This window comes from Harpegnathos saltator, unplaced genomic scaffold (genome assembly GCF_003227715.2).
Source record: "Harpegnathos saltator strain DR-91 unplaced genomic scaffold, Hsal_v8.6 scaffold471, whole genome shotgun sequence".
Classification (NCBI taxonomy): Eukaryota; Metazoa; Arthropoda; class Insecta; order Hymenoptera; family Formicidae; genus Harpegnathos; species Harpegnathos saltator.
The window spans coordinates 36,900-48,981 of NW_020230285.1; the positions used below are offsets into that span (position 1 = coordinate 36,900).

A 12,082-nucleotide genomic window follows, 5' to 3' on the forward strand; every position below is an offset into this window, starting at 1 on the left:
AGACCTACCCGCGGTCATATTACGGTGGCGAATTCATAAATTCGTGTACAGCGCTGACATTGCTAAAATGTATCGGCAAATTTGGGTAGACAAGCGAGATGTTGATTATCAGCGCATTCTGTGGAATACTGACCGCCGGACTGACTATCAATTACTGACGGTTACCTACGGAATGGCTTGCGCTCCCTTTTTGGCGCTGCGCGTAATTCGCCAACTCGTCGAGGACGAGGGATCTCGCTTTCCTCTTGCTGTTTCGTTGCTGCGGAATAATATTTACGTCGACGATCTATTATTCGGAGACGGCAGCCGCGATCGTCTCTTACAGGTACGTCGACAGCTCGATGCGTTGTTCCAATGTGGGGGTTTCCAACTTAGGAAGTGGGCAAGTAATTCATCGGAGCTTCTGGCTGACATTGATGCTCACGGGCATGGCTTGGCATGCATTAAGTCCTTGCAGGTTGACGAGAAATTGAAGATTCTGGGCATCGGATGGGATCCGACGCGAGATAACTTCAAGGTGACGGTGTCTCTCGAAGGACGTGTTCCGAAAAGTAAAAGGGCTATTCTGGCGGCGATTGCTAAAATTTATGACCCGCTCGGTTGGGTCACTCCGATCACTATTACCGCAAAAGTATTCATGCAGCAACTTTGGCGGGAAGGTCTCGCATGGGATGAAGCTCTCCCGGTTAAATTACAGGAACGCTGGCACATCATTTTTTCGCGCCTCTCATGTCTCAATGATTTTCAAATCTCGCGTTGGTTTGGGCTCGGCACGGACTCCCAACTAGTCGAACTTCACGGTTTCGCCGATGCCTCGAACGTGGCCTACGCGGCAGTCGTTTATGCGAGGGTCGTAATATGTTCTGGAGAAATAATTATTTTATTGCTAGCGGGCAAGTCAAGAGTTGCTCCGCTTCATACTATAAGTGTGACTCGGTTGGAGCTCTCGGCTGCGGTCTTGCTCGCGCGCTTAATGGAGTTCGTTCGGCGATCGCTTGGTTACGAGACTGTTCCGTGTTTTTGTTGGACGGATTCTATTATCGTTCTGGCCTGGCTCCTGCAGCAGCCGTCTAAATGGAAAACTTTTGTGGCCAACCGGACTGCCGATGTGCAGACACGCCTGCCTGATACAGAGTGGCGTCATGTACCGACAGACGAAAATCCTGTCGATTGCGTTTCCCGCGGACTCCTCGGTGACGAGCTGTTAGTTCATGAGCTCTGGTGGCGAGGTCCGCCGTGGCTGCAGTCGTCTGAGACTGACTGGCCATTGCGGAACCCTTGAGTTCCCGCGGATCTTGACCTTGAAATAAAGAGAGTTCACGTTCACCTCGCTGCGCAGCAGGATCCCTTCAAAATATTTTGCAGATTTTCTTCTTGGCCGAAGCTTCTCCGAGTCACAGCATATCTATTTCGATTCGTCACTCGCTGCCGCCAACGTAGGGTTGAGCCAGCTCAAGATCCTCATGGGTTCGCCCTTACGGCAGCCGAGTGCTGGACAGCCCGAACGTTTTGGCTCCGCGCACTTCAGCTTCGACTCTTTCCTGATGAAATACGTGCTCTGCGCGACGGGACGAGTCTTCCTACAAAGAGTCCGATACTTGCTTTGTACCCGTTCCTTGATTCCGATCAACTTCTTCGCGTCGGTGGAAGACTGCGAAATTCGCTTCTTTCGTCTCCTACTCGACATCCTCTTCTCCTTGCGGCACATCCTCTTGTTATCCTTATAATAGACAATGCTCATCAACGATCGTTACATGGCGGGTTACAACTCACGTTGAGTGGTTTGCGCCGAGACTTCTGGATAATTCGCGCTCGCAGTATCGTGCGCTCAGTCATTCATCGGTGTGTCACATGCGCTCGCGAACGAGCCGAGACGCCGTCCCAATTGATGGGCGCGCTTCCCTCGGTTCGTGTAGTCGCTCCAAAACGCGCATTCCAGCATTGCGGTCTCGATTACGCCGGGTCGGTGTCATTTCGGGCCTCTGCGGGTCGCGGCATCGCTTCGCGTAAAGCCTACATCGCTGTTTATTTGTATGGCTACTCGTGCCATACATCTTGAGTTAGTCGCGGATTACTCAACTCCGGCGTTTCTCGGCGCTTTCTCACGATTTTGTTCGCGCCGTGGGCTACCTCAATCTATTTATTCGGATAACGGAACAACATTCGTCGGTGCGGATCGAGAATTAACGAGCGCCTATCGTGTCACGATTCGCGATCCTAACGTCCAAAGTGCAATAGCCACCGATAACATCTCCTGGCATTTTATCCCTCCGTCAGCTCCGCATTTTGGCGGGCTGTGGGAGGCAGGAGTCCGCAGCGTCAAGCACCATTTGCGTCGCGTCCTGGGGACCCACACGTTGACGTTCGAGGAATTTACCACAGTTCTCTGTCGCGTAGAGACTTGCCTAAATTCGCGCCCGATAGCGCCTCTTACCGACTCACTCGACGATTATGAATCGCTGATTCCCGGTCATTTTTTAATCGGATCAGCTATATTGTCAATCCTGAGCCGTCGCTTCTCGATGTGAACGAGAATCGCCTCACCCAGTGGCAACTCGTGCGTCAGTTAACAGAACGTTTCTGGAAGTTGTGGTACAACGATTACGTCAACACGTTGCAACAAAGAAGTAAATGGCGTCGCCCAACTTCATCGATAAAATTAAATCAACTCGTTCTCATTCGCAATCCTTCGCTTCCTCCCTGCAAATGGGAGTTAGCACGAGTCACAGCGTGTCATCCTGGTCCCGATGGTTTGACCCGTGTTGTGACCGTTAGAACCGCTGTTTCGGAATATAAGCGTCCGATAGTAAAATTATGCGTGTTGCCGGTTGATTGCGATGCGAAGGCTCAGTGACCCGTCTCGTTATATTTAAGTTTCGTCTCGATTTACCTACTTAATTGGTTATTGCATTCGTTTAGCGTTCTATGCAAAATGCGTTATTTATAAGTTACGTTCGTGGTAAAATGCGTTAGTTATAAGTTGCGTTCGTGGTAACGTGCGTTAGTTGTAAGCTGCGTTACTTTAAAAAGATGCTTTCGCTTATTTTGTTTTGTTTTTGCTCCGTTTCAAGGCGGCCAGAGCTAGTTGCGCTGACCCGTGAGTACATTTTATTATTGCTTCACGCGCTATTATTTTCTTTCGGCTCAAACTAAGCAGTCTTTTGAAACTACTATTTCAAGGCGGGCGGCATGTTCCGAATTGGAAAATCATATCGGCGGTTCTGCGTGCTCATTAAAATCGTCCAGCGGATTCTCGCGGAGCGTGTGCTGGACGCCGGTAACATCGAGTCACTGCTCGGACAAATTACCCATGTTTACAAGCGAATTATTTGCTCGATGTTTGTCTTGCCGCTTGGTATTGTCTCGGCGCGTTACACTGTCTCATTGTGTCGGTGACAATAACACTCTTTCCATCAGAAGAAACTTGCGATAGCCTAATGTCTCGTGACTAACGGCAAAACAATGTATTTACCGTTAAGATCTTTGTGTCAGCCAAACAACGATTTGTACAAATCTGCCAATCGGCTTGAGCCGCATCAGAGATATAAAATTATAAATATCACGATCGATATCATGACAATAGAGTTCAGTAGAATCCGGCTTTCGAACTCAATTCTCTCAAGTTCCGCTCGGCTATCGTCGAATCTCTACAACGCGTCGCTTCGGTGTGTGATTACTTTTCGCCGTCTCGTTATTGAGGCGCAGCTTCATTGTCCGCGATCTGCAAGCCGCTGTACCGGGTCAAAGCAAATAAAACGCATCGAAATCGGCGACTCAAGCAAGTTATTGCCCCGAGAACAGATCGGTCCTCTCCTTTGGCTGACTCTCGTCGTCAACAGCCGCACTCGCTCTCGCGCCCAAGGTCTGGGTGATCCCGGCGTTCAACAGGTTAACGATTCGGATTCAACCCGCAACATTGAGTAACCTATAGTATTACTTTACACATTGGTCGATAAAATATGTAAAAGATACTTATCGAAACTAAATAAATAATTTATATTTGAGATCTTTTGTAAGTGCAAAAACAAAAAATTATAAATCTTTCAGTCATGGTTGTTGACATGTTTTCTTTTATCATATTTACTAATATGTTATCTTTTATTATTGTACATAATGTAAGAATAGACGCGTACAATTATCATGTATAAATTGTATACATATGCGTATACGTATATAACCATATTGAAATTTGTTAAGAGTGGGAGCCCGTTGGCTTCGCTGCGTCATTGCTACGAGTCATCCCAAGCTTCCAAATATTTTTCTATCTCCAGCTAAGGACCACAGTACACCTATTGTCGTAGCGTATATTATTGACCTTGCGTTATGCCACATGTAAGCTAATCCTACGGCAACATGCAATGATAAATGTAATATAATGTCTAACATTATGTTATATTATGTTATCTTTTTGTAAAATTGGCTTACATATCGCATAACACAAAATAGCAAAAAGGTTACAATAATATATGCGGGCCCGTAAAGACATTGTGTGAAAGGAAAGACACATAAAAGGTGAATCATAAGAGATAAGATAACCGTTGGCCTGTGCCAGCAGCCGCGATTGTCAACTATCTGATAGTGAGACCAAAACAAACACAGATTCACTGTCCATTAAAATTCAGTCATCAGACGTCATCCTTTGTTTATACAAGTACTTCCCTATATTTTATCTTGGTAAATATTCACCTTTACACAGCCCGCGTGAAATGGTATGACCTCCGGTTGACCTTGATGTTAACCTTGACCCTTAAGGATGTCAAAGTCATAAACTTTTCCCGTCGCTCGTTCTTCATTAAAAAATTATTAACAAAAATTAAAAATTAATATTTTTGTCAATTATTTTATCAAATACTGGAAATTTCAAAAAATATTTCAAGTAAAAATTGTAAGTCTCTTCAAAATATAGACTTTATGTTTTATACATTTTTACTATAGAAGTAATAACTTCTGAGAAAAACAGTGATAAAGACTTTAAACTTTATACATATTTATTTAACTTATTATACATATACATATCTTGTATCATACATACATACATGCAGTGTGTATACACACGAAAAAGTATACGTATATGCGCTGGGGGAGAGGCTCCGCCCCTCCTCCCGCACCCCCTGCCCTAAAAAATTAACCCTAACCTAACCTAAAGAAAAAACAACATAAGAATGTATAATTTACCATATTTCAATAGATAGGTTAGGTTAGGTTAGGGTTAGTTTTTTGGGGAGGGGGTGCGGAAGAGGGGCGGAGCCCCCCTTTTTTTTTTTGGTCACGCAGGGGAAATCCATCATGGATACCCCCTCCCCTTGGGGGGGAAGGGGGTTATGTCGGACTCTTACCGACTAAAACCCCTGCGGGATGTCTACCTGTCGGACCGTGAGGAGGGGAGTCGGGGGAACTACTCCCGTATTCCCTCCCCAACCCCCCGGCCCCAGGGCTCCCTTCCGGGAGCCCCTCGCCATCTGTGTACCGCGCCCTGTTCCACGAAGGGAATCCAGGCACGGTCCCCGACGAGGGTTACCCCCCGCCGGTTGGCCTTCTAGTGTCTCCTGTCAAGGAGGGAGAGGACATCCGCCCTCCCTCCTTACCCCCCCCTCCCTGCTAGTCAGGGAGGGGAGGATTTGTAGGGGAGCGGGCCCGGCCCCAACCGGGGTAGGGCGGAGCCCCTCCCCCGCGCATACAGGGTGTTTGATAGCTGATCATGCAGATGAAAGTTGGAGATAGATTGGGTGTAGCCGAGAAGAAAAGTTATGTACCATAATGTCAAATTGCCAATAGTTATCGAGTTATTAATTAAAACATGTGAGCCAACGAGCGCGTAGAGAGCGGAGGGCGACCGCAGTAAGCACGTAGACATTTGATACAGGCGGAGTCAGCGAGTAACGGTAGGCGAGCGCGCGCGGCGAGGGGCAACGTAAACAATAAGAGGCGAACGCGCGCGACAAGGAGCGAGCGAGCACGAACGACGAGGAGCGAGCGAGCGCAAGCGACAAGAGGCGAGCGAGCGAGCGCAAGCGACAAGAGGCGAGCGAGCGCGACGAAGAGCGAGCGAGCGCGAACGACGAGGAGCGAGCGAGCTATAAGGAAAAAGCTATAAAGAAAAAGCTCTCGCTTAGAGAGAAAGATTACGTTCAATTTATAAAACTTCTTTTGTTAATAATTTTTTAATGAAGAACGAGCGACGGGAAAAGTTTATGACTTTGACATCCTTAAGGGTCAAGGTTAACATCAAGGTCAACCGGAGATCATTTCACGCGGACTGTGTAAAGGTGAATATTTACCTTTATCTTATGCCACTCATAGCACGTAACAGAACCTACTCGATTTACTATGCAGTGAATACGCTGCAGAAGGTTTTCATTTCTGCCGCTGAAATTGCGTCCCACTGCGTCTCCACTGTCAACGCAGAGCATTTTCAGTAAAGGGATCAGGAGCCTTAACATGAAATATTATTGTGTTTCTTGATATGGAAAGTTTATATAATCGATGTACTTGCTTTATTAAATAATTAATTACAATTGTAAATATCTATTTAAAAATATTTCAGTTTGTAATATTGCTGTTTATATGATGTCTGAATTTGACAACTAATATATTATTACAATAAAGATTTATTAAATGTATGTCTCATGAGAAAATTATAATTATAATATTAGTGTGATACAAACTTTTATGTTATATAATGTTACTAATTTACCTTCCGGGTGTATGGTCTGAGGTATATTTAACATTTCTACCAATACCAGCTCCGTTATTTCCTAATATTATTCTCATGTGGGTATCTCGTGAGAAATGTGTATCGGTTGAATTTCTTTTATCGAAAGTTTTCGAAATATCGCGTCTACTTTGTTTGTTCTTTTCAATACTTAAACCTAATATTTCATTCGTTAGATCAAATGGTTTAGCAGCATTATGCTTTTCTACAGGTCTGATGTTAATTGGTTCATATATAACCGTCGAATTATTATATCTTTCTGTTTGTGTTTTGTGGGGTATATTATAATTTTTCATCAACAACGATTCATATAACTGACTTTGTATTACGTTGACAACTGGTTGAATACTTGGTGAACTTCTATTTGTGGGTGAGTAAGGAATAAAACTGTCGCTTAATGGAGAATGTGGTGGTGAAGCATATATAGGGCTCTGCGGTTCGCTTTTTAAAGGTGACAACAATTTGCTGAGTGGCCTATTTTTTGTTCCCCTTGAACATTGTTGTAATTGTTGTGTGAAAGATAATGGTATCTGCAATTATAAAAATCAATTAATATCAGAGATCTCAATAAACTAATCTATATAATGTATCTAATTATTATTCTGTAAGATTAAAATATATAACAACAATATTATAATAATTAAAATGATAACACTGTAATTTACTGGAAACAGAATGAAATTTTGTAACGGTTTTAATTTTATGCATAAATAAAAGCAAATGTATCAATTATTCAATTCAATTATTGTCACATATTAATTACCTGATAGTTAACAATTGAATTTTGATTAAGTTTTCCTTGATCACTTTTAGTGCTACTAGTTAAATTACTGCTTGACTTGCTATTATTTGAATTATTTCCTAGAGAAATACAACTGCGTCGTTTTGTTGAATCTGGCGATTCTCCTGTACTATACTGCGTTGATAAAGGGTTCAAAATTGCCGAAGAAGGCTTGGTTTCAATTGTTGAATTAGAAGTTATAGAAGTAGTACTACTGCTACCACCTGAAAAGATTATGCTGTTTTAGTTGTAGTTTAAGCTAATATTATATTATATGTAAAAGTTTATTGATTCCCCATCGGGATTACAATTTTTTCTACAATAACTCTCCTTATCCTTTAGTTTTCTACCTCATCCTTCTTATCCACTAACGCTCCTGCCTACTCCTCCCCTCCTCACACACACATCCCTCTCCCTCCCTTATTCTTAAAACTATCTTACCACTATCTTATCACTACTTATAACTATTCGCTTATACTACGCATACTTATATACTACGATCGCTTAATCTACCTTATAATTTACCGTTGACCTCCGTTTCCTCACATTCATACTCTCTCCTCATTCACTTATTCATTCCTTCATTTATCCTTTCCTCCCCTCGCCTCCACCTCCATCTTTCCTCCCTTTCCCTCTCTCCATAGCTCCACCTCTCTCATCCATCCCTCCCCCTTCCCTTCCTCTCCCAGCATCCTCTCCACCGCGTTTCCCCACCCCTCTCCTTCCCTTTCCCCCCATCTCGTACACTCTTTCCACACATGTTCCCACGTTTCTTCCCTCCCTCCACACATCCTACACATTCTCCTTTCTTATTCTTCCCAGTACCTTCCCTCCCTCATCACATTGCCCATCCTAAACATTAACACCTTTCTCCATTTCTTCTCTGCCCATATTTTTTTCAAATATGCCGGTATCCCGTTCCCCTTTATATACCTGTACCATTTGTACCTGGAATCTCTTATTTTTCCCATCTTTCTTCCTTCTGTGCTCCCCTGTCTCTTTCTTCTATTGTCTCATACTCCATCATCCTCTACTCTTCTTTTCCTATCTCCCTCTCTCTCATAAATTCCTTTCTCTCCTGTTCCCACTTTCCTACTACTTTCTCTCTCCCACCATCTCTCTCTCATCTCCTTCCAGCACCTTCTCGGCACCTCCCCTTGCCTTCTTGCAACCTTCTCTCAAAGTTCCATTTCCAAATGCCATTTTTCCTGCTCTCCCCCTCATCTTCTCTCTCCCTCTCTTCTTCTCTTATCATATAGCCTGGCGTACTCCAATCCGCTCCCATCGTCCACCTTATATATCTTTCATGAGCCCCTTCTATTTCCTTCCTTTCTTTTCGCCCTCATAATTCCGCTCCATATCCAATGAGACATTACCGTCCACACTAATTTATCGTATAACCATATCCTTCTTCCCCAGTTCTTGTCCCATAACCTCTTACCTATATCTCACACTTCCTCATCGCTACCATCGCTTTCCTATTTCCTTCTCTTACCTGTGCCTCCTGTCCCCCATTATTTTGCATCACATAGGCCAAATATTTGTACTCCTTTACTTCTTGCCTTTCCACCTCCACTCCCTCCTCTTTTTTCTTCCTCCTCCATTCCTGAATCTCATCACCTTTGTCTTCCTTGTGTTCATTTCCAGCCTCTTTCCTTCTAGGTATCCTTCCAGCCTGCTTATCATCGCTTTCATCTCTTGCTCCTTCTCTGACATCATCACTATGTCGTTTGCATAGGATAAGGCGTACACTTTTCTCCACCTATCCTTACTCTCCCACCTCCCTTTCGAAATCTCCTCCTCTAAATCTGCTAACATTAGGTTAAACAGTATTGGGCTTAGTGGGCATCCCTCTCTAACGCCTTTTACCGTCCAAAACTCTTCTCCCATTGTCCTGCCTATCCTTACTCTATTCTTTGTTTCCCTCAGCATTTCTTCCACTCTGTCCACCAGTCTCTCCCTCACTCCCCTCTCCTTCATTGTTCCTATCAACCTCTCCCTATCACCGAGTCAAAAGCGGCCTTTAAGTCCACAAATATTGCCGTCAACTTTCCTCCCTTCTTTCCCAACAAACTGCCTGTTTATCACATAGTCAGAGCATGATCTGTTGCCTGATCTGTTGCCCCCAACCCTTTCCTGAATCCCGTTTGGCTTCCCGATAGCAGCTCTCTTTCCTCCACTTCTTCCCTTAATCTTTCCGCCAATACCACCGCGTACACTTTGTACAGCGACGGCGTTAGTGTCACTCCCCTATAGTCTGTCACCTTATCTCCTCTTCCTTTCTTAATCACTGGGACTATAACCCATCCTTCCAATTCTCCGGTCATCTCTCCCCCCTCCATACCCTCTTGCACACCTCCCACACCCATCTTTACAACTCCACTCCTCCATATCTCCATACCTCATTTGGAATCCTGTTCCTCCTCATCGCTTTTCCATCTTTCATTCCTTTTATATCCCTTTTCACTTCCTCCCATCCTAATTCCTCCTCTCCATCTTTCTTCCTTCTTCCTGCTTCCCCTCTCATCACCTTCCTCTCCACTCCTCCTAGTAGTCCCATGAAATGGTCCTTCTACTCCTCCATTCCAGTCTGTTCGTTTACTATCCCTCCTCTCTTCCTTTCTTTCTTTAAAATTTCCCATACTTTCCCTTCTGTCCTAGCTCCTTCTACTTCTTTCTCCATTCTCTCCCTCTTCTCTTTTTTCTTCCTATCACATAGCCCTTTATGTTCTTTCTTTCTTTCCCCGTATTCCCCCCCGTTTCCCCTCCCCCCTTTCCATCATCTTTTTAGCTCTCCTCTCACCACCCTTTTCTTCCTTCTGCATTCCTCGCCCTACCACCCTCTTCTATTCTCTCCCTCCCCTTCCCTCCCTTCCTCACTGCTCCTCATGGCCTTCCTTATCCTGTCATACACTACCTCCTCCTCGTCTATGCCTTCCTGTCCTCCCTATATCTTTCCAATTTCCCTTCTAAATCTCTCTCTCCTTTCCTCATCCCACTGTCTCCTGTTCTTTCCCTCTTTCTTCCTCTCTCTCCTTTTATCCACTTTTATACACTTTTATACACTTATTGGTAATATTATATTATATATTAGGTTATTAAATATGAAATGTCCGATTTTCTTAAGTACTAGATCCGACGATATATCGATATCTCTCACATTTCACTTTTACAGTTCTTAGTTTTTTGTTATGATTTACAGTACCGGCTAAAAATATATCACCTTTAAGATGTTTGAGCATAACTTTAAAGTTTAAAGTGTATATATATGTATTAAGTCATAATATATTTTAATAACAGGTACAGCTTACCGAACAAAATACTTTTAATCAAATAATATAAACAATAACTCGTGAAAAAATAACTTTATTTTAAATGTCCAAAGTACGTTAAAATGAATAGTAAACTTTAATAGCCATAACGCCTATATTCCATAATAACCTATATTCCATGTAAACAGAGGTGCACTAGATTCATAATTTAAATGAAATAGTATTTCTCTAATATTTCGTAGCAAAATTTTTTGCATCGATTACAGCTTGACAACGTCTGGGCATGGAATCAATGAGTGCATCAATTGTAGTTTGAGAGATTTTTTTCCATTCTTCAAGTGGGGAGAATCTCTGGGCCTCATTCGTAGCTCGCTTTCCTGCCAAACGTCTCTCCAGTCCTTCCCACAACGATTCTATGATATTTATATCAGGGGATTGACTTGGCCAATCCATGAGAGTTATGCGATGGCGTCAAAACCACTCCTGCACTTTAACTGCTCGATGTTTCGGATCATTGTCTTGTTGGAAGATAAAATCGCTACCAAGGAAACATTTTGCATATGGAAGCATTACATTTTGGAGGATGTTTATATACATTGTTTAATCCATGATGCCATCCATTTTATGAAGGAGACACATTCCTTTTGCAGAGAAAGCACCCCACACTATAACTGAATAGCATCCATGCTTTATTGCAGAAAGTTGGTATTTGGAGTCAAAGCGTTTGTCTTCAGGACGACGAACTTGTTTTATTCCGCCACTACCTAAACTTCCGACACTAAACAGACTAATTGATTTTCGTCGCTTCAGAGAACGTCAGACCATTGTCATGATGTTTAGTTAAGATGTACTTTGGACCAATCTACTAGCGCTTTCTGATTCTTTGCAGAAATAAATGGCTTCTTCACAGGTCGTCGACCATGTAATCCTGCGTCTAACAGGCGATGGTATAGATGGATTGGACTGTCTTAGAGTTAATGTTTCTTTTTACAATGTCCGACGCTGTGAGATGTGAGCTGCTACGAGATACAGTCTCTAAAGTAAGAGCGTGTACGGGTTAATGTGTAGAAAAATTTATTTTTAATGATTTTTAAGTACATGGATTTGTTGTACTCCATGAGAAGAAAAATGCTATACCATTAATAATGAGTCCAGTTACCACCGGCATTGATAATTGCCTGATATCTCCGAGGTATACTTTCCACTAAATTGACTGCGTTATTCGTTCGGTAAAGACCTCCAAATGAGACGAATTTGTCATGTCAGCTGCTTCAAAGTGCACACTCTTTCCTCGAAGCTTGTGCTTGAGATATGCCC

At 43.3% G+C, this 12,082-nt stretch overlaps 2 protein-coding genes across 3 annotated transcripts in view; one reads left to right on the forward strand and one right to left on the reverse strand.

Annotated features, from left to right (window-relative positions):
* The first annotated feature begins 67 nt into the window (after positions 1 to 67).
* On the forward strand, positions 68 to 1,282 carry LOC112589336 (uncharacterized). Its single transcript, XM_025302220.1, has one exon. The coding sequence runs from the start codon at positions 68 to 70 to the stop codon at positions 1,280 to 1,282; it is 1,215 nt and encodes a 404-aa protein (XP_025158005.1).
* A 5,264-nt stretch (positions 1,283 to 6,546) lies between these two features.
* LOC105188213 (ankyrin repeat domain-containing protein 50-like) overlaps positions 6,547 to 12,082 on the reverse strand; it is a 101,116-nt gene continuing 95,580 nt past the window's right edge. For both annotated transcript variants that reach the window (XM_025302217.1, XM_025302218.1), the window contains exons 4-5: positions 7,476 to 7,717; positions 6,547 to 7,242 (exon numbers count right to left, since the gene is read on the reverse strand). In XM_025302217.1, the coding sequence (XP_025158002.1) occupies positions 6,691 to 7,242; positions 7,476 to 7,717 (794 nt within the window). In that variant the 3' untranslated portion in view covers positions 6,547 to 6,690. The remainder of the gene's footprint in view (positions 7,243 to 7,475; positions 7,718 to 12,082) is intronic.

Bases quoted from the DNA above. Each gene is read 5' to 3' on its own strand.
- LOC112589336 (XM_025302220.1), top strand. From the start codon at position 68: ATGTATCGGCAAATTTGGGTAGACAAGCGAGATGTTGATTATCAGCGC.